The sequence below is a fragment of the Callithrix jacchus genome, chromosome 10, assembly GCF_049354715.1.
Source record: "Callithrix jacchus isolate 240 chromosome 10, calJac240_pri, whole genome shotgun sequence".
Taxonomy (NCBI): Eukaryota; Metazoa; Chordata; class Mammalia; order Primates; family Cebidae; genus Callithrix; species Callithrix jacchus.
Genome location: NC_133511.1, coordinates 40,219,664 through 40,243,512, shown reverse-complemented (window position 1 = coordinate 40,243,512; position 23,849 = coordinate 40,219,664). Strand labels below are relative to the sequence as shown.

At 35.0% G+C, this 23,849-nt stretch overlaps 1 protein-coding gene across 2 annotated transcripts in view; it reads left to right on the top strand.

Annotated features, from left to right (window-relative positions):
- The window catches only part of CNTN5 (contactin 5), a 1,452,729-nt gene that overhangs the window by 556,386 nt on the left and 872,494 nt on the right, over window positions 1–23,849 (top strand). The window contains exons 3-4 of one of the 2 annotated variants that reach the window (XM_078339900.1): window positions 761–813; window positions 12,073–12,197. In XM_078339900.1, the coding sequence (XP_078196026.1) occupies window positions 12,143–12,197 (55 nt within the window). In that variant the 5' untranslated portion in view covers window positions 761–813; window positions 12,073–12,142. The remainder of the gene's footprint in view (window positions 1–760; window positions 814–12,072; window positions 12,198–23,849) is intronic. The other variant, XM_002754648.7, reaches the window with a different exon arrangement.

The window sequence follows — 23,849 nt, the reverse complement described above, 5'->3', positions numbered from 1 at the left end:
ATTTTTTTCCCAGATGCATTGGGCTAGGTAACTTCAAGGGTATCTTGAAAGCAACTTACCTCAAAAACTTACTTTATGTTCCTTTTCTATGAGCCCGATTCCACCCTTATTCAGACCCTCAAGGGTACTTCCAAGCAGAATGTCACAAGCTTCAGTCTTACTAAAGAGTCATGGTTGAGATGGAGAATAAGGTCCACAGAAAAAGAGATATTTCTTCATTTTATTCCTTTCACCAAAATTTACATAAAAGGCCTTTCTATTGTGATTTTGTCACATGCAAATGGAAGTAGAAACACTTTACTCAACTTCTACTCTTCTAATTTGCCAGAATAACTAATGACAGATACATGAGAGTACCAAGAGTAAGAACATTTGGCAAAAAGTTTTTTAAGGGTGAAACCCTGAACTTTATAAGATAGTGACTTGAACATGCTATAATGTATGTATGAGATAACTGTATAAAAATAATGAAAGCCTACAGAATGCTGCCATCAGATCACTTCATATGTTTTTAGGGCACTTTAAATAAATTTAAAGTTGTATATGATGCAACACAGGCACTATTTATATACTAAAGTTCCCTGTGATGCCACGATAAAAGAAATTATTTTCACCAGAATCTTTATAATCATAAAAATACATCCACACTATATAATAATTGGCATCTATTTTATATGTTAAAGATTTAGAATCAAATATTAGATGACAAACATTTCAGGCATCTGTGAATAAAATGTTTTTTTGTTTTATTGTACTTTAGGTTCTGGGGTACATGTGCAAATCATGCAGGATTGCTGTGTAGGTACATACATGGTAAGGTGGTTTGCCATCTTCATCCCCCCCATCACCTGTATCTGGTATTTCTCCCCATGGTATCCCTTCCCACCCTCCCAACTCCTCGCTGCCCTCTCCAACCCCCCCTCAGCTGACCGCCATGTGCGATGCTCTTCTCCTTGTGTCCACGTGTTCTCATTGTTCAACATCCCTCTATGAGTGAGAACATGCGGTGTTTGGTTTTCTGTTCTTGTGTCACTTTGTTGAGAATGATGGTTTCCAGATTCATCCATTTCCCTATGAAGAACCTAAAAAACTAACTCATCATTTTTTATGGCTGTATAGTATTCCATGGTGTATATGTGCCACATTTTCTTTATCCAGTCTGTCGTTGATGGACATTTGGGTTGGTTCCAAGTCTCTGCTATTGTAAACAGTGCCACAGTATATGTGTGCATGTTTCTTTATAATAGAACAATTTATAATTCTTTGGGTATATACCAAGTAATGGGATTGCTGGGTCAAATGGTATTTCTATTTCTTTCTTTTTTCAATATATATATCTATATTTTATTGTATTTGGGCTCTGAGGTACATATGCACAGCTGCATCCTGCAGGATTGTTATATAGGTACATACATGCCATAGTGGTTTACTGTTATCCCTCCCCATCCCCCTGCCCCCCACTGCTGTCTCCCCCACTCTCCTTCATCCCCCCAACTAGCCCTGTGAGTGTTGTTCCCTTCCCTGTACCCAAGTGTTCTCGTTGTTCATCACCCACCTATGAGTGGAAACAGGCGGTGTTTGGTTTTCTGTTCTTGTGTCTGTTTGCAGCAAATGATGGTTTATAGGTTCATCCACGTCTCTACAAAGAACACGAACTCATTGTTCTTTATGGCTGCATAGTATTTCATGATGTATATGTGCCACATTTTTTTGGTCCAGTCTATTATCAATGGACATTTGGGTTGGTTCCAGGTCTTTGCTATTGTAAATAGCGCCACAATGAACATACATGTGCGTCTGTCTTTATGATAGAACTATTTATAATCCTTTGGGTATATACTCAGTAATAGGATTGCTGGGTCAAATGGAATTTCTGTTTCTAGATTCTTGAGGAATCACCACACTGTCTTCCACAATGGTTGAACTAATTTATACTCCCACCAACAGTGTAAAAGTGTTCCTATTTCTCTTTATCCTCTCCAGCATCTGTTGTCTCAAGATTTTTTATGATTGCCATTCTAAGTGGTGTGAGATGATATCTCAATGTGGTTTTGATTTGCATTTCTTTAATGACCAGTCATGATGAGCATTTTTTCACATGTTAGTTGGCTGCATATTTGTCTTCTTTTGAGAAGTGTCTGTTCATATCCTTCACAAACTCTTGAATGTTTTTTTTTTTTTTGTAAATCTGCTATAGTTCTTTGTAGATTCTGGATATTAGCCCTTTGTCTGATGGGTAGATTGAGAAAAAGTTTTCCCATTCTGTTAGTTGCTGGTTTACTCTAATGAGGGTTCCTTTTGCTGTGCAGAAGCTCTTACGTTTAATTAGGTCTCATTTGTCTATTGTGGCTTTTGTTGCCATTGCTTTTGGTGTTTTAGTCATGAAGTCCTTACTTATGCCTATGTCCTGAATGGTTTTGCCTAGGTTTTCTTCTAGTGTTTTTAGGGTGGTAGTTCTTATGTTTAAATTTTTAATCCATCTGGAGTTAATTTTTGTATAAGGTGTCAGGAAGGGGTCCAGTTTCAGCTTCTTGCCTATAGCTAGCCAGTTTTCCCAACACCATTTATTAAACAGGGAATCCATTCCCCATTGCTTGTTTTTATCCAGTTTGTCAAAGATCAGATAGTTGTAGATGTATGGCATTGCTTCCAAGTCCTCTGTTCTCTTCCATTAGTCTATGTCTCTGTTTTGGTACCAGTACCATGCTGTTTTGATTTCTGTGGCCTTGTAGTATAGTTTGAAGTCAGGCAGCGTGATGCCTCCTGCTTTTTTCTTTTTGCTTAGGATTGTTTTGGCTATGTGGGCTCTCTTTTGGTTCCATATGAAGTTCGAAGTGGTTTTTTTCCAGTTCTATGAAGAATATCATTGATAGCTCGATGGGGATAATGTTGAATCTATAAATTGCTTTGGACAGTATGGCCATTTTCACAATGTTGATTCTTCCCAACCATGAGCATGGAATGTTTTCCATCTGTTTGTGTCCTCTCTTATTTCCTTGATTAGTGGTTTGTAGTTCTCCTTGAAGAGATCTTCTTCCTCCTTTGTTAGTTGTATTCCTAGGTATTTTATTCTCTTTGTAGCAATTGTAAATGGGAGTTTGTTTATGATTTGCCTCTCTGTTTGCCTGTTATTGGTGTATAGGAATGCTTGTGATTTCTGCACATTGATATTTTATCCTGAGGCTTTGCTGAAGTGCTTATCTATCAGCTTAAGGAGGTTTTGGGCTGAGACAATGGGGTCTTCTAAATATACAATCATGTCATCTGCAAATAGGGACAATTTGACTTCTTCTTTTCCTAATTGAATGCCCTTTATTTCTTTTTCTTGCCTAATTGCTCTGGCTATATCTTCCAATACTATCTTGAATAGGAGTGGTGAGAGAGGGCATCCTTGTCTTGTGCCAGACTTCAAAGGGAATGCTTCTGATTTCTGCTAATTCGGTATGATATTGGCTGTGGGTTTGTTGTAAATAGCTTTTATTGTTTTGAGATACGCTCCATCGATACCTAGTTTATCGAGAGTTTTTAGCATAAAGTGCTGTTGAATTTTGTCAAAACCTTTTCTGCATCTATTGAGATAATCATGTGTTTTTTGTCTTTGGTTCTGTTTCTGTGGTGAATTGTGTGTATAGATTTGTGTATGTTGAACCAGCCTTGCATCCCTGGGATGAAGCCTACTTGATCATGTTGGATAAGCTTTTTGATGTGCTATTGCAATCAGTTTGCCAGTATTTTATTGAAGATTTTTGCATCAATGTTCATCATGGATATTGGCCCATAGTTTTCTTTTTTAGTTTTGTCTCTGCCAAATTTTGGTAACGGGATGATGCTTGTTTCATAGAAAGAGTTAAGGAGCATTCCCTCTTTTTTTCTATTGTTTGGCATAGTTTCAACAGGAATGCTATCAGCTCCTCTTTGTATGTCTGGTAGAATTTGGCTGAGAACCCGTCTGGACCTGGACTTTTTTTGGTCAGTAGGCTATTAATTGCTGCCTCCACTTTAGCCCTTGTTATTGGTCCATTAGGGTTTCAACTTCCTCTTGGTTTAGCCTTGGGAGAGTACAAGTATCCAGGGATCTGTACATTTCTTCCAGATTTACTGGTTTCTCTGCATAGAGTTGTTTGTAGTAATCTCTTATGGTAGTTTGTATTTCTATGGAATCAGCGGTGATGTCCCCTTTATTATTTTTTCTTGCATCTGTTTGATTCTTCTTCTTTTTTTTTAATTGCTCTGGCTAGTGGTCTATGTATTTTGTTGATCTTTTCAAAACACTGGCTTCTGGATTTGTTGATTTTTTTAAAGGATTTTTTTTGTATCTCTATCTCCTTCAGTTCTTCTCTGATCTTAGTTATGTCTTGTCTTCTAACTTTTGAGTTCCTTTGATCTTGCACCTCTAACACTTTCAGTTTTGATGATAGCATGTCGATTTTAGATCTTTCCTTTCTCCTCATCTGGGCATTTATTGCTATGAATTTCCCTCTAGACACTGCTTTAAATGTGTCCCAGAGATTCTGGTACGTTGTGTCTTCATTCTCGTTGGTTTTGAAGGACATCTTTATTTCTGCCTTCATTTCATCGTTTATCCATTCAATGCTCAGGAGTCAGTTGTTCAGTTTCCATGAAGTTGTGCGGTTTTTTAGTGAGTTTCTTAATTCTGAGTTCTAATTTGATTGCACTGTGGTCTGAGAGACTGTTTGTTATGATTTTTGTTCTTTTGCATTTGCTGAGGGTGATTTACTTGGTGTGGTGCTGAGAAGAATGTATATTCTGTGGATTTGGGGTGGAGAGTTCTGTAAATCTCTATAGTTTGCTTGGTCCAAATCTGTGTTCAAGTCCTGGATTTTATTGTTGATTTTCTGTTGTGTCGATCTGTCTGATGGTGACAGTGGAGTGTTAAAAGTCTCCCACTACTATTATGTGGGAGTCTAAGTCTCTTTGTAGGTCATTAAAGAATTGCATTATATATCAGGATTCGCCTGTATTGGGTGCACATATATTTAGTATCATTAGCTCTTCTTGTTGCATTGATCCTTTTACCATTATTTAATGCCCTTCTTTGTCTCTTTTGATCTTTGTTGGTTTATCAGAGACTAGGATTGCCACCCCAGCTTTTTTGCTCTCCATTTGCTTGGTAAGTCTACTTCCATCCCTTTATTTTGAGTCTGTGTGTGTCTGTGCATATGAGATGGGTCTCCTGAATACTGCACACAGATGGTTCTTGTCTTTTTATCCAGTTTGTCAGTCTGTGTCTTTTGATTGGGGCATTTAATCCATTTACATTTAATGTTAATACTGTTATGTGTGAATTTGATCCTGCCATTTTGTTACTGGTTGGTTGTTTTGCCCTTTGGTTGGTGTAATTTCTTCATTGCGTCATTGGTCCTTACCATTTGGTTCTTCTTTGAAGTGGCTGGAACTGGTTTTTCCTTTCTGTGTTTAGTGCTTCCTTCAGAAGCTCTTGCAGGGCAGGTCTGGTAGTGACAAAATCTCTCTGCAATTGCTTGTTCATAAAGGATGTTATTTATCCTTCACTTATGAAGCTTAGTTTGGCTGGATATGAAATGCTGGGTTGAAAGTTCTTTTCTTTAAGGATGTTGAATGTTGGCCCTCACTATCTTCTGGCTTGCAGGGTTTCTGCCGAGAGATCCGCTATGAGTCTGAGAGGCTTCTCTTTGTGGGTGACCCAACCTCTCTTTCTGGCTACCCTTAGCATTTTTTCTTTCATTTCAACCCTGGTGAATATAACAATTATGTGCCTTGGCGTTGCTCTTTTAGGGGAGTAGTATCACTATGGTGTTCTCTGTATTTCCTGTATTTGAATGTTGGCCTGCCTTGCTAGGCTGGGGAAGTTCTCCTGGATAATATCCTAAAGAGTGTTTTCCAGCTTGGATTCATTCTCCCCATTTTCTTCTGGTACATCGATCAAGCCGTAGATTAGGTCTTTTTACATAATCCCATATTTCTTGGTGGCTTTGATCCTTTCTTTTGACTCTTTTTTCTCTTTGCTTGCCTTCTCCTTTTATTTCATTGAGTTGATCTTTAATCTCTGATATCCTTTCTTCTGCTTGATCTATTCAGCTATTGAAACTTGTGTATGCCTCATGAAGTTCTTGTGCTGTGTTTTTCAGCTCCATCAAGTCATTTATGTTCTTCTCTAAGCTGGTTATTCTAGTTAGCATTTCAGCTAACCTTTTTTTTCAGGGTTTTTATTTTCTTTGCATTGGGTTAGAACATGTTCCTTTAACTCAGAGAAGTTTGTTATTACCCATCTTCTGAAGGCTGCTTCTGTCATTTCATCAAAATCGTTCTCCATCCTGCTTTGTTCCATTGCTGGTGAGGAGTTGTGATCTCATGGTAGGAGAGAGGCATTCTGGTTTTTGATGTTTTCATCCTTCTTGCACTGGTTTCTTCCTTCCCTACTGGTTTGATCTCTGGTAGCTGCTTGGGGAGGAGACCTTTCCTTTTTCTGCCTGCAGAGGCACTGCTGGGCTGCCACGAATTCAGTGGCGCTGCCGCATATTTTTTATGCATCTTATATTTACTCAGGAAAATTAGGCCGCCTTCTGCAATGGCGGTTACCCTTTTTCTCCGGGGAGCTTGTTTGCTCCTGATCACCCTCTAACTGATGTTCTGGGTGTGAAACTCTGAAGTCAGAGTTTTTTAGCCTGCTAGGCTTTGTCAGGGGAGACCCTTCCTGCTGTATGTCCTGTTTCCCTGCATTCAGTTCCCCTTCTTTCTGGGGGAGGGCCGGGTATCTCTGTCCTGCTGGCGTTTTTGGTTTCTCAGCATCTGCCAGTGCTTCCACCTAGATCTATGCTGACAGCTCTGGCTCAGGCCAAAGTTGCTGTTCTGCCTTGTTCAGGCAACTTGCTGAGGATTTTCAGCCTGGAGAAGATCTGTTCTGTGGGTTGTAGAGGGCTTGGGTGGAGTGCTGTACCCAAACTGAAGTCCCAGAAGGGGAGATCCCCTGGTCCTCCAGTTGGTTGTATGCACCACCTGGGTGGGGCAGTGCTCCACCTTGCCTCAACTTGCTCTATTTGGTTTATACCCCCTGTCCAATGAGATCCACAAAATGAACCTGGAACCTCGTTTGAAATTGTGGAGACCACTTGGCTTCTGCATCTCTCTCACTGGGAGCTGCGTTCCAGAGCTGCCTCTTATTCGGCCATCTTGGGACCTCTTGCCCGTGAAATGTTTTTTAAGGATCTTTTATTAACTAAATATTAGTCCCAATTGTGTCACAATCAAGGTGGTCTAATCTCTCTCATGGATTGCTGTGGAATCTTATAAGAAATGATGTAGCTGAAGGGTTAACATTGCTTACTAACTGTGTGACCTGGGGCAAATTAGCTTCATTGATAAGTAATGTCCTAGAGGATGTGTAGGTAAAGTGGTTAATACACTGCCTGTAATTTATTTAACAAAAGATAGTTGTTATTAGTACAATCAAGTATCCCTGAATGACTGAGCCACATTCTGAGAAATGTCTTCTTAGGAGATATAATCATTGTGTGGATATTGTAGTGTTTACTTATACAAACCTAGGCGGTACAGCTTGCTACAGATCTAGGCTATAATGGAGCCTATTGTTTCTACATTACAGACCTGTACAGCATTGTACTATACTGTATTGAATGATGTAGGCAAAAAAGTACAGGAAAAATAAAATTACAATCTTATGGGAACATCATCATATATGCAGTTTGTAATTGCCTGAAATGTTATTATACAGCACATGAATGAAGTGTGAAAATGTAAGAAACATTTGAGATTTTCTTTTTTCTTTTTCTTTTTTTTTTTTTTTTTTTGAGATAGAGTCTCATTCCATCACCCAGGCTGGAGTGCAGTAGCACAATCTCAGCTCACTGCAACCTCTGCCTCCTGGGTTCAAGTGATTCTCATGTCTCAGCCTCCTGAGTAGCTGATATTATAGGCAAGTGCCACCACACTCAGCCCGTTTTGTATTTTCGGTAGAGACAAGGTTTCACCATGTTGGCCAGGCTGGTCTCAAACTCCCGACCTCAAGTAATCTGCCTGCTTTGGCCTCCCAAAGTGCAGAGATTACAAGCATGATCCATGCATTCGGCTAGTTTTTTTATTATTTTGTTTTATTTTATATTATCTTATGCCAAATAATCTATTTCCTAGAGACTTCAGTTTATTCAATAATTATTGCCTAAAAATATTAATTGAATACTTTCTATGGTGGTCAGTGTTCTAGCTGCTGGTTCTATCAAGACAAACAAGACAAAAATCCTTGCTTCCATGAATATGACATTCTAGTAGGAGAAACAGATAATTAAGATGTAAATAGACTAGTATAACCTCAGGCGCTGATAATTGCTAAGAATTAAAATAAGCAGGGCAAATATAAGAAAAATCAGTGACAGAACTGACAGGAGGAGCTTGCTATTTTAAGGAGAGTAACCAAGAGAGGCTTCTAGAAAGAACAGTCTGCTGTGATTTAAAACTCTAAAGTATGGAAAGAACTGACGTTGGAGGGGTCCAGGCAGAAGACACAATAAATGCTCGGCATACTTGAGGAGCAGCAAGAAACTCAGTGTTGTGGGAATGGAGTGAGTCTAAAAAGTTAGAAGATGAAGTCAAAAAGTTAGGCAGTGACCAGATTGCATATGGCCTTGGTTCAAACATTAGAATTGGAGAAATCAATAGTCTGTAATAGATATTTCTCTCTTGCTCATTCTATCCTTCTGTCTCTCTCTCTCAATTTGCAGATATATGCACCTATAACAACTTGCAGTTTTAAAAGACTAACTTATAACCAAGTAGAAAGATACTATTATTACTTGACTTATTTCATAGACATATATTCAGTCCGATTTAAATGTAATGCTTTAACATACTTGTACATGCAAACTCAGACTGCATTTATTTTTTGTAATTTATGACTGAAACCTACCATTGTGATCTACTTATTTTACTTCACTTGCGAATACTTTCAGTAATTCAGAGGAAAATGCCAAGAAATGTGATGTCATTTCATACATTGTTCTTTGAATGCCATACTTGATAATAAGTACATATTCTAATAATTGAAATGTTATTTTTAAATGTGAGATTTAAAAAAATCTAATTAGTAGTTTTCAAATTCCTGTTTGTGGCTTTTTAATCTCACAGCGCACAGCAGTTTAATGTATAACTGGTACATTAAACTAGTAGGCAAAAGGGCATTTCCAAATACACATCCTTCTCTGCTTTGGTAACTTTATTCATTGATTGTAAGTTAACCTGGCATGTAGTAAGAATCTAATACATGTGTAATTATTTATATCGTTGTATTACTTTGGTGGAGGGATTTTATTAAAGTCATTGGATAACTATGTTTTCAAAAGAAGCATATAAAAAGTTTACACATTTCAGAATTTTAGAGATTTTTTCATTTACTCTTTATTTTGTTCAATAGAGTTATTTTAGTTAGCTTAATGTCCTTCATTAAGTTAGTTAGCTTAATGTATTTTGTTACTTTAAAATATATAATTTTTTATATGTAATATAAAAAACATAATTTTAAAGTATCAAAGGGAACAAATTTCAGATATCTCATCATAAAAAACAGAAAGGTAAGTGAGGTGATGTATATCTTAATTAGCTTCATTTAGTTGTACTATATTTTATACTGGTATCAAAGTATTACATTGTACTATATAAATGTATACAACTCCAATTTGTCAATAGAAAAAGCTCAAAATAATAATCACAATATTAGAAAGTGGCAGAAAGGGAAAGAGAGGAGAGTAAAAATAAAGAATGTAATTTCTGTATCTTATAAAGAATGACTTTTTAAGAAATAGTATATTGTGTGTTTTTAAGAAATAGTATTTTGTTTATGCCCTAAGTACCAAGCATTGATGCTTGAAAATGAATACACACACACACACGTACTCTCTCTCTTTCTCTCTGTCTCTCTCTCTCTCTTCTTCACTTATAAGAGATTTTAATATAAAAGAAGTTATTTTGATAATCAAATTCAGTATACTATTTATATTTGAGAACAGGAAAAATGTGTGTGGAATTTATACATAAAGATTATTTCATAATGTCCTACATGTCATCCTATAAGAAGTGCTTTATATGCATTCCTGCGAAAATCACCTCTTCTAACCTCTGGTCACAGGTTGTCCCTTTACTCTATTAACTTTTTCAGAATGTGTATCACACTTTGACACTGACTTATTTATCCATGTGTTCTTTGTCTGTCTTTCCACACAGTTCCACTCAAAAATGAGTTCTTTATCTAAGACCAATAACTTCTTGAAATTTTTACCAATGATCCTTTGCTACTGTGCCCATTTTCTCTTGCTATCTTCATGAGTCCGTTCTCCTTTTCATAGCTCTCAACCTGTGTATGTGAATGCATGTAAATGTATGTGGTTTTTCCCCTTTAACAGTCCCAGAAACAGCCTGTAAGGGTTGTAATAACATTTGTATTTGTTTATGAAGAATATTTAGAACATCAGAGGACCTTAGGACATTGTAAACAGAGAGGGAAGTACCAGTTTGGGGAATACGGGACTGAACACAAGCTCATCAAAATGAGTTAAGCCAAAGCTGTATTACCGTCTCAGAATTCACAATTTCAGAATAGGGCAATTTGATCATGAATTGAAAATTGATTAACTCGGGTGTCCAGTTCTCATGTGTTATAATTGTACTTCTGACAACTTTAATGTCTCCAATTATTATGTGTGAGACATTGATTTTCTTCTTTTCTTTTCTAGTAAAAAGCAGTGTATAAATAACCGGAATGTTTTAAATTGTCAAAATTAGCTATGAGGTTGCTATTTAGTGCTTTAAATTGTATGTATTTCTGATATTTACTCAGAAAATAGAGAAAATGATGAAAAATTAATTTTGTTTATTTTTGTTATAAATAAATTAACCATTATTACCCTTAACTTTCTTCCCATTAGTGAGCGCCAAATATAAAGTTAAGATAGGCTACCAAGACTTATACTTAAAATTCTGAATAAAATGTAACTAACTTCATTCAGGTAGAAGAACTAACAATAAATTCCTTTGTTTGACATAACTATATTGAATTATGATGTAGCTAGGGGAAAAAAGTATCTGTATTTTTCAGATGTTTCCTAAAATATAGAGATAACTTAGATTTTTAAATTTGTAAGGAGGGACCAGGTACCAAGAAGGCAGTTATTATTCGAAAATCACTGACATACTGTACAATTATTTCTCAACTGAACAGCTTTGGGCCAAGAGGAACATAGCTGACACCTGAAAATTCTGGAGGTACCTGTGTATTATAGAAATTGCCAATATATATTTGTCAAGTTCCTGCAGAAAGTTTAGCATTAGAATTTTATATTCTTTTCATTTTTATTATATCATTCAGGGAAAAGAAAAGAAACCAAAGTATATTAGTGTGCTATACTGGTTATTGTTATAAAAATGGCATTAGACAAAAACATTAAATATTCATAAAAATCCTTTTTTCCCCTTAGGTTCCAGCTAGCAAAAGATGCTGAAAGAAACAATTCACCCAAAGAGGGAACTATAACACAGTACAGATAATCATAGGAGTTATAAACAAAAGAAGCTGACATTAATAATTAAATGAGAAAAATTCCCTGAGGTGGTTTTGATGAGCTACAGGCACAAAGTGTAAAATCACTTGGCCAACTGATCATTAGTTATGTTCTAGACCAAAGCAGTATATATTAACATAACTGGTTTCTCTACCCTATTTTTCTAGTTCAATAATTTAACTAAGGCAATAAATATAGCTATTATACATTCCCTGTGAGGAAAAATGATCCCCATTAGAACCTGATGTTTTTACTATCTGTAAGGGAGTATTCAATGTAGATAAATGTGAAAAGGAAAGTTGATCACATTTTCTAAGCGCTTGTGTTGTATAGTACATGAATTCTAACAGAAATATATTATTGCTGTCTCTATTCTAGTGCATATTAATCTGACCTTTGCACTGATAGTTATTTTTCGTGTTATTAGGAGATTTTTGCATTTGTTTGTATTTGTTTGCTTTTTTGTTTATTTTCTCTGTTTAAGAAAATTGTTGTCTATCTCAAACAGGGCACACTTTAATAAGGAAACACCAGAGCTGTTGAACGCATTGAGACACGGAAGATTTTCGTGACCCAGGATGGCTTCCTCTTGGAAACTCCTGCTGTTTCTGTCAGTCACCATGTGTCTTTCAGGTAAAAGGCCTGGCTAATTAATTATCTTATTTTCTAAGTATCAAAATAATCTATATCAAGGTCTCCATTACAAAATATCCTCAGGTGTTCATTTAAATTTATATTAATATTTATACTTTTCAACAAGAGAAAGTCAGCAACCCTTAGGCCTCTGTTAGCATTGCAAAATGTCATATGTGATTCAATATAATAAGGTACACTATAAATGTTAATAAAATGAGTATTTACTTTATTGACATTCATTTACAATCTAAACCTTCTAGCTGTTGGAAGACTTGGGGACACACACACACACACACAGATACATATATATCTGACATATACACATACTTATATGCATATATTTATGCATATAAATGTATATATGTTAATAAATATATATTTTATAGCAGCTATTATAAAAGTGTCTTATTACAATGCTAAATTTCACCATATAAACACAGAATCAGGTTAACTTTATTATATATCACATTATCTAAAGGCATCGCTAACACAATGCATTTTTCTTGATTGTCTCACCTCTGACTTTGTTTTAATTAAACTTATTTTTTGTATCTTGACTCTAAAATGAGATATTTTATTCTGAAAAAGGTTTTTAATATTTGGAGTAATAATATCATAATGCTAAAAGTTAATATGTCAGATCTTATTTGCTTTAATTGAAGAATGGTTAGAAATTAAATCGTGGTCATGATTTAAGTGCTATGCATGTAATATTTACAGCTTGATTACATTTAAATCAGTACCTATAATGTGGGTTAAATTTAGTCAATGGTAAGAGAGTCTGAAATATACAGGTGATAATTTATATTAAAAGATTGCTTTCATTTTAAACATATTTTAATGTGTTAATTATACTAAATATAATGTTTAAAGCAATAAACTATTCATTTTGGTATATATAGTCATTAAATATTGATATAAAAGCATATATGTACCATATATGCATATATATATGAGGATAATAGATGTATAAGATATATATTTATTATTTTATGTATAATATAGAATGCAAAGCTATATGAAGATATAGAACCTGCATATTATTTACATATGACCACAAATAGCCTTAACCATAATATAATATGGTTATATTACTATGCAGCAAAAATATCTAATTGATTATACTAAATTTCTTTTTTCAAAGAACTAGACACATTCTACTGTCAACTAAATCTTTCCTATATTGTATAACATGAAGAAAACTGCAGATTGTCTAAAGAAAAAAGAACTGATAAAAGAACAAACACAAATAGAAATAAATATAAACTCTTCTGAAAATTATTGAGCTATATTTTAAAATTATAGCTTTACAATATTTATTCTTTAGCCTTTATACATGATTTACTATTTATAATGTACCAAAAGTGTAACTTCAATTATGTGTAATATATGAGTCCCCCTTATAACTAAAAAGGCAGTCCTCACCATATAATCAGCTTATGCTCCAAAACCTTATTTGAAATCGAAAGAATTTCTTTATGTACAGAAATAAATTTAGTATTTCAGTTATATAAATTACATGTTATGTAATGAATGCAATATCTGCAGCATACCTGCACTTATTTAAATGCTTTTAAAAGATATATAAAAGCCTTTTTAATTGCAATACTAGTAATTAAATAACTGCAAAAACAACAAACCAAATAATTGCTTATATATTAGTACTGTCATATGTTCAACACATTGCTTACAGAGGAAACAGGTTTAATAAGAGACATGGAAGGAAAAATGAGACCTCTGTGACATATTGGTAGAGCCCTCACATCTATGACATGAAAAGGTAAGATATTTCAAAGGCATGAAGAGTTAAATGAAAATCGTGATTCATGAATATTATGGTTACTTAAAAAACAAATGCAGAGTCTTCAGATATATTATTCAATGTTGGGTTCCTCTTCTTTGTGCACCATTACAATTACTGTCTTCCCTGCTGATCTCAGTTTTTTCTCTTTTATCTTCCCAATGTCATTTTCCTCTTGAACTTTTAAGCCAACTTAATGATGGAGATGGAAATAGGGTGGCAAGATGAGAAATAAAGGACACCCAGTTAGGTCTGGATTTCAAAAGAAGGTGTTGTGCTTTTGTTGTTGCTTTCAGTTCTGGTATGTTCCATGTCATATTTTATTTCATTTTATCTAGAATCTAAATTTAACAGTTGTCTGGTGCTTTTATTTATTGCTCTGACAGTGCTAGGAAGAAAGAAAGTGGTGGTTTCTAATAATGCCGTAAAATGTCATTCTCTTGTACTGGTCCAACATAATTTCCTCAAATAAACAGTCACTGCAAAAGAGCTATTATACTGTGGTTGTTTAAAGAAAACAAAAAAGCTCAGCCTTATAATGGGGTCCATGATAGCTAGATTTCCAGCTAATACTGGAATCACGTTGCTGTTCTTTTCATGGAGTAAAGAAAGCATTGGAAGATAGAAATAATTAGGCGGAGTTTAGCTATAAGTGATATTTCAAATGTTAAAGGCAAAGCAAAAAGAAAAGTTGAAAACAAAGGTCATATATAATTGTTACATGGAATTTGATCTTTAATCATCATATCTGTATTTAATGTGGAACAAATATTCAGCTGCTTTTTTAAACAGAGGAATTTCTTTTTTGCTGTAGAAATCTGTTTAAAATAAAACTGATTAGGAAACTTGATGGATCATTTATCAAGAATAATTATGTTCAAAATCTTTCTTTTGCCTTCATCCTCATTTTATCATATTATTTTGGAGGTAGAGCCCCTATTCTGCTTTTGTTCCTTGGTTAATGCTTAACACTCTATGTTGATCTCACTATTTTATTATTTAGTGTTTTATTATTTTATTTTCACTGATTATTGCTTTTAGTTGTATATGAGTGTCATATTATAGGCCTATTTGGCACACTGACTTAATTCTGTTACAGAAAATGAGCTGAAGTTCGCGAGCACATTTTACATTGTTGGTGTTCTTTGAACCAAAAAGACTAACTGAAGAAATAAAAGAATACCCTGACTGCATTCCATATTTCCTTTATGTATTCATCTTTTGACAATCTGCGGATTGTCTTGGGTGTGTTTGACTGAGAAGCAGAAAGGAACTCTCATATAACTATGTATGAAGACTCACTACAGAGGGTCACCAAAGCTTGGCAACTTTCACAAGGACATGCAACCTTACATTGAAAATGAATTCACAATTAAAACAACAATGATATATTGCTATACACATCAAAATGGTGGAAATCCAAATAAATAAAAATTAATAAAAACAATACCAAGTTCTGGTGAAGATACAGATTAATGAGAACTCTCATTGACAGTGAGAATTCAAAATAGTATAGCCATTTTGGAAGACAGTTTTACACTTTCTTATGAAGCAAAACATAGTTTTGTCGTATGATCAAACCGTTGGTCCTCTAGGCGTTTACCTAACTGATTTGAAAGCTTATGTCTACACAAAAAATACCATGTAAGTGTTTACAGATTTACTAATAATAACCCCAAACTGGAAACAACAAAAATGTCCTTCAATAAGTGAATAAACTGTGGAATTCTAGACAATGGAATACTATTAAATGATAAAAAAAAATGAATTACCAATACCAAACTACACAAACATATGAATAGATTTTATATAAAATGGCTAATTGAAAGAAGGTAGTTTAAATAAACTACATGCTACATGGTTTTATTTACATAACCACTGGACAGAGAAAAACCATGGGAACTATAAACAGATCAGTGATTGCCAGGGACAGAGAGAGGGTTGAATGGGTAAATGAAGCAAAAGGTGTTTTTTAGGGTGTTGAAACTACTTTGTATGATACTATAATCATGGATGCAAGACATTACACATTTATCAAAACGAACTAGAACTTTCCAGCATGGAGTAAACTTTAATGTATGCAAAATAAAAATATATATAGTAGTAGGTCGGAGGATCCAAAGAGAAAAATCAGAATATGACAGAAAAAGAATCTGACTTCTTCTTCTTCCTTATTATTATTATTATTGTTTTGCGAGACAGAGTGAGACTCTCACACTGTCTCCCAGGCTGGAGTGCAGTGGTGCAATCTCAGCTCACTACAACCTCCGCCTCCCGGGTTCAAGTGATTCTCCTGCCTTAGCCTCTGGAGTAGCTGGGATTATGGATGTGTGCCACCACACCCAGCTAATTTTTGTATTTTTAGTAGAGATGGGGTTTCACCATGTTGCCCAAGCTGGTCTTAGACTCCCAACTTCAGGTGATCTGCCTGCCTTTGCCTCCCAAAGTCCTGGGATTACAGGTGTGAGCAACTGCGCCCAGCCTATGTGACTAACATAAAGCAACTTCACTTGGGGAAGCTAGGGGAAAAACAGACTTAAATAACTTCGAATGAGTCTGCATACCTAAAGGCAAAAAATACTGTGCTTAAACACTACTCTAGTTAATAACATTGTTTGCCATGTTAGCAGTCCTAAAATTCATAAATATGTATACTGGAACAACTAAGTCCATGGAATGCAGACAGTAGAGGCCAGGTTTCTCAATGTTGGTGTGGGAGATTACAGATAAGCAAGGGAAAATGTTTAGAATGATCCATGTGATAATGAATTAGAATTTGAGACTTTAGTATAAACTCCTATTTAGCTTAATATAGATACACATAATTATATATATACAAACACGTGTGTGTGTGTGTGTGTGTGTGTGTACTTGCTTAGATATACTAGTATCTATTTCATTTCTCTTACAGCTGAGAAGGATTAGAAGCTAGGTGTCTGAGTAGCAACCAACACACAGAGTATCAAGATCTTGGTTTCTACTACCATTTTCTACTCAAAGGAACCAGGGCTGTTTAGACAAATTAATAATTCTAGGACTGGGCCAGGAAATACATAAATCATTCTAGAGTACCCTTTAGTGCCAGAAAGCAAGTACTATAACAAACAAAAACAAAAACACAATGAATATTGGATTATGGTTTATCAAAGAGACATCGGAGTCAACTGGGATAATTCTCAATAACCAAAGATGGGACAATTTCAGCAAATAAATAAAAAATTAAACATTGGGTTGTAATCCAAATAATAAAATAAATATTCATAAGTCCATATCGATATTAATGAAAGGCTAAATAATGAATCAGGAAAATTAATCTTTATGTAGATTAATTTCAAATTATTTATATAGATACTTCTCAAGGAAGTGTGAAATAGATGCCTCTTTTCTTAAATATTCACTGTGCATAGTGGTTTGTTTCCAAAGAGTACAGAATGGGAAATGGGGACCAAAAAAAAGTGATTTTATGGTGGAGAAAGCTGGGAAAGATTTCTTCAGCCAGGTAATGATCACGATCAATATTAGCAGAGATAAGTCATGTTGTTGGTATTACCCTTGATATGATGAGAATGACAGCTCATCTCTGTGGTTTTCTTCCCCAAAACCTATACCCCAGTCTAATCATTAGAGAAATATGATGAAACAATTTCTAAGGGACATTTATTTAAAAAAAAAAACTTGACTAGTACTCCTCAAAACTTTCAAGGTCATCAAAACTTAGGAAAATTGGGGAAACTTTTGCACAGAAAGAGGAGACTCAGGAAACATGTAACTAAATATAATGTGTTTTACTGGATAGGATCTCATAAGAAGAAAATGAGCATTATATAAATAATAAGGTAATCTGGGTCAAGTATGTATGTTACTGATATGGCTCAGGACATTCCACTCCCAAAATATGACTGTTGGAGATCAGAACATGCCACTCTAAAATATGCCTCCTTGGCATACTAGGTATTTTGAGTTTGTTATTTTGAAAAACTGCAGACAGAGGACTGGCTCTGAAAAGTTGCCCTTTGGTAAGAAAAATATCTGCTTGTATAAGAAATATCTGTTTGTAAGAGTTTCCTCTCTCTCTGCACCAGGAAGAGAAGGACAACTAAATTACTAGAGAGTCCTAATCAATAAAACAAGCATTGACTTAACTCTGCATAGCAAATCTTACCTTTTTTAAGGTGCTTCCTGGCCATCTTATCTTAACTGGGCCCTTTCTTGCACTCTTTTCCTTTCTATTAAAAAACAATGATATTGAAACCTTTAGTTTTATTTTATTTTATTTGATATCTACTCCAGACATTTACTTATTTCTCTGAGTTATCAGTCATGTACAGGGAATATACATATTAATTAATATTTTTACTCCTGTCACTCTGTCTTTTGTTAGAGAAAGTCTTAGTTAAGAACTATTAACTGCACAGAAAAAGAAAATTTTCTTTTCCTCGTTACATTTGTTAAAAATGAAATAGAAATATTGGTCTATTAATTGTGATACATGTTCCACACCACAATAAGATGTTAAGAGGAAAAACTGACTACGAATATATAAGAATTACTTAGACTAAGCATAGCATTTGGAATACTTCAGCAAAATATGGTGAGGGCCCAAAATAAGGCTACAGTAAAGAGCACCAACAAGAGTGAAATATTTAAAAGTATAGTGGCATTAAAATGCATAGGAATTAGTAATTGATTAAATATTTATTGTTAGAGGAAATCATTTCTCACCTTGCTTATAGGTGCAGATGATCTTGCCATTTACTTGGATTCTGAATAAAGTGTGAGGTACAGATTTAAAGCTGGTAAATTCTGAGCTCAACAGTGTTCATGTTGAGCTTTAGATGTCTATAATATCCTTAGGTGAAAAATATCTAAAATTTAGGGAAGATGACCAAGCTAAAAGCAAATCTGTGATTCATTCTTGCATGGATGACAGTTTAAGTTATGGGAAAGGAAATAAGCACTCAAAAACTGTAGATGTAATAATGAGTTATAAGATATGGGAGAATGTCTTAGTAGCATGTACTTTTTTAAGGGGAAAGAAGTACAACTTCAAAAGAATGGAGGGTGAATTATAAATTTTGGGAAATGGTGGGAAAGAGGGAAAGCAAAACATCTCCAGAAAGGGAGTGGTCAGCAGTGGAAATCCATTAGGAAGTTTCAAAGTGATTAGTACTAAACTATTTCCTTTAATGACAATAATACTTACCTTTAAGGAAGAGGTAGAAACACCAGTGTCATGACAGTGAGTTGTGAATTGGTTAGTAGAAAAGGAAAATTAGGCAATTACTGTAAAATCTGTTTTCTGAGAATGTTAACCTAGCAACAGGAGAAAGAATGGCAGATAGTTTGGAAAAGATAAAAATTTGGGAAGGAGTGTGTATCTTTACATTTGTGGATATGTGTTTCACGGCTGGAGAAACTGTTTATGGAAATTCAATTCACTTTATGCCTAATGTACATGAAGAATGTGTATTGCCTTAGTCAGCTTTTGCAGCATCACAAATCACCCCACAATTTATTCACTTAAAATAAAATAGCATGTATTTCTTATAATTCTGAGGGTCAGCTTGGTGGTTCTTCTTGTCTGGGCAGCCTCAGTTTATCTCTGCAGTACCCACGACCTGCTGAATGGTGTCGTCTGGCCTTACTCACATTGCTGGTGATTGATGCCTTGTTAGCAAAGGCAATGGGAATGACTTGGTCATGTCTCTGATCATCCAGAAGCCTAGCTTAGGCTCTTTCATGTAGTTGTGGTTGTAGGCTTTTTGAGTACAGGAAGAAACAGTAAAAACCCCAATTTGCAAACACTTTTCCATGCTTCTGTCATATTTGCCAGTATTTCATTGGACAAAGCAAATCCCATTGGCCAAGATCAGATTCAAGAGGTGGAAAAGTAGATTCAATCTCTTCAAGAGAGTAGCTGCAACAGCACATTGCAGAGAGTACATACAGCAGTAAGAAAAATTCGAGCCTGCTTTTTACTCTAACATGTATTTATATATTTCTGTGAGTGTTTTACATGGAAATAGAAGTTAATTCTGTTTATTTAATTTTAAAAATGTTTATTATTTATTTAGACAGGGTCTTGCTCTGTCACCCAAGCTAGAGTGCAGTGGCACCATTATAGCCCCCTGAAACCTTGAATCCCTGAGCTCAGGCGATCTTCTCACTTCACCCTCCCAAGTAGCTAGGACTACAGGCATGGGTTCACCACATCTGGATAATATTTTAATTTTTAATTATTTTGTAGAGATAGAGTCTCACTATATTGGCTGATTTTGAACTCCTGGCCTCAAGCAATTATCTTGCGTAGGCCTCCTAAAGTGCTGGGATTACAGGCATGAGCCGCCACACCTGGCTAAGAATTCTGTTTATGGTGAAAGTAAAGTAGACTAAATATTTCTCTGTATCCTTATTTTCAAATACAGTTAACAGTGAAATAACTGCAACCTAAACTCAGTAGCTGAACTTTAGAAAAAAGCTTTAAAACTCAATAAATTAATTTATTATTAATATGAAATTAATTACCTTCAAGAAAATATAAGCTTTTATCAAAGAACATGTGAAATCATTTGAGGGAATCATAATTACTGTAGCCTATTTATTAATATATATGTGAAAAAAGCATCAGCATTTTAATCTCTATTGTGTCAAAATCTGTTATTGTTCCATTTGAAAATTCTTTTATCAGAACAAGTACATCCCCCAAATATGTGCAGAGATAGCAATTGAAAGGGGAAAATATGGTGCAGGATTTATCTACTCTCAGTTTGTAAGCAGCTTTCCTGATGGTTTTGGGCTCTTTGTAAATTGCTTTTTATTCAGTCTCCGTGTTTCAACAAACTCAACAACAAAAACTCAAGTTTTTCATTCCTTTACTCTGTTATGAAGAATTTCTCCAACAATGGGTTTCTTAACTATCATATTCTTTTTAGACTATGGCCAGTAATTATTCTAATTTCTTTATAAATATTTTAACATTTCAATAAGTATGTTACAAAAATATTTAGTACAAATAGTTTCCTTTTTGTGAAACATAAATTGTTCTTTATTCATGTTTTGGGGCTTGAGAACGATAACCCCAAATATGACGCTTTGTCCTACTGAACAATTTCAACATGTCTTAAAGGAAACTGGAAGCCCTCCTAGAAGCTGCCTCATAACCAAGGACATTCGAACTTTCCCTTAAGTGTGCTTACCTGACTGAGGAAATTTCTTCCAAAAGAAATGTAATTTTCTTAAAACCTCCTCCTCAGGGAATGTTACCCAGTGGTCAGGCAGTATTAACTAGCAGAGAAGAGAAAAAGACTAAAAGTTGTCACGATGCCCCAGATAGACTTTTCGTCTATTCTTTTGAGGGTGCATTTGAGAGATCACTTGAGAGACTTTATATATTTAATAAGACAACGTTTGTTTGCAATAAAGTTTCACCCTCACTTTCCCACAATTTGTTACCCTCTGCCCCAGAGTTCAGAGGAAACTTGTCCCTTGTAATATTCTGTTCTACATTGCCACTTGGTGTTCAAAGAGAATCATTTACAAACCATTGTCTGCTCTTTGTGTCCGTTCAATTCTCCTAAAAAATTATTTACTATTTCTCAAAATTGCCTACATTCTCCTATATCTGTCTTCCCAATGAAGAAGAATGTATACGACTGTGAACCTGAGTGAGTTGTTGGGTAATCATTCTTCATGATTTTTCCCCATGCATGTTAGTAAATGTGTATGCCTTTTTCTTCGGCTAATCTTTCAATTTTCAATACATTTAAGCCAACCTTTAGAGGGCAGAAGGGAAGTTTTCACATCATACCTATAGGTGGAACACAAAACTATGTACAGCATCTGCTTAGGTCATACACAGTGGTATAAACGGTTAATAGTAATAGTGATATCATAGCTTCCAATAAGAGTAACTTTATGAAGGCAAATAACTATCCGAAGTGGTTTTGGCTTGTTAGCATGCTGAAAGAGTTTGGATGTTTGTCATCTGCAAGTCTCATGTTGAAATGTAATCCCCAGTTTTGGGGGTGAGGTCTAGTGGGAGGTATTTGGATCATGGGAGCAGATCCTTCCTGAATGGCTTGGTGCCCTTCTCTTGGTAATGGATGAGTTTTCACTTTGAGTAAAATGAGATCTGGTTGTTCCTTTTGCTTTCTGCCATTGTTACAAGACTCCCGAAGCCCTCACCAGAGGCCAAGAGGGTGTTGGTGCCTGCTTTTCCTACAGCCAGCAGAACTGTGAGCCAATTAAACCTCTTTTCTTTATGATTATCTAGTTTCGGGTATTTCTTTATAGGCATGTAAGAATGAATTAACACACATGCACAAGGGTTAGCATCACTTTCATCTCTTTTCCCAGCGTGTTTTGTCTTCCTATAAATTTTACTTAATGTCACATTCTTTTTTATTACTTTTATCCTTTTTCTGGTTGTATGTTTATTTAAACTAGAAAATATAGATAAGAAATTAGATGGAAAGACATGGAAAATAGCAGTGGCCAGCTCATTAAGGAGGATTTGCAGAAAAGGGTTATGTATATGAAGTCATTAACATGAGTCTGACTATTTCCTGACTGGTGTAATAGAGATTTTAATAGAACAGCCTAATAGGACACTGAGATCATGGGAAATAATGCATGAAAGATATGTCATATACAAATATTACTAGTATTATTATTAGAATAGATTGGAAAGCAGTGATTATTAATTCCTTAACATTCTATTATTTGGTTAAAAGTTTTTGAAAAAGCATTCATTTTGCACTCCTCAGTACCAGCATATATTTGTCAACATCCTAAATTTACTTATATAATTCTAGCAAAACTTGTGGACTAAATAAGAATAATATTTAATTAGGTTTATTAAAACTAGGGATATTTATATCTTTTCCCTGACTAAATTTATAAATCTTAGAATCAAAAATAATTTGAGGTTTATGTAGTCTATATCTTTGAACTTGGGTAAGTAAAATAGGTTTTCTTTTCAATAGGGATGAGGCTCAGAAAGGTTCTGTCTGTAGACATTACCTAGTACAAGAATAATGGGAGAACTGTCTGCTCTAGCAGTGCTTTTCAGCATACCAGACAACATGAAGGGGAGACAAGAGAGGAAATCTAATTCCTGGAGATACAGTGACCTTTTTCCAAGACCTACATTAGTACGTGTAGTTTCTTTCTTCTGAATCACTTTCACATGCTTCTCTTGTCAGCCGTATTGCTTTAAAAACAACAACAAAAGGCATTTTGCTTCTCTACTCTGACCCCATTCTCCTCCATTGAGTCAAATCTATTTTATTGGAAAGGTGACAGTTTGTTCCTTCTGCCAAGACTATGATATACTGTTGAACAGAGAGTGTCTGTCATTGATAAGCTTATACAAATACAGTCCTTCTTGGTGGCAGTGTGGTAAATTGCACAGAACTTTGTCACTGCCAGTTAGTGCTGCCTAAGAACTTACAAAGGAAAATGAAAACAGAAGTGTTACAGAAAACAGGTGCCTGCTAATATATTCTGACTTGCCTACTATAGTTGAGAAGGAGAAATGGATTATGGTTCCTCCATGATCAAATTAAAATTATGTATTTGCACATTGTATCTGTGCCTGGGGAAGCTGTGACGAAAATCGAGACTAGCTCTGTGTGGAAACCCAAGTTGACTCTTATCAGCCATGTACTGGCGGTATTAGATGTGTAATTAATCAGAAGACAATTTAATTTCTCTTTGTCAGTGGGGGTGGGGGATTGGATTACCTGAATTTAGTAAGCGATGTTATTTTTACTTTAAAAGAAAAGAAAATGTTAAAAGATATCTATAATTGTCAGAAATTCCTGGGGTGATATAAAATTAAACTATCA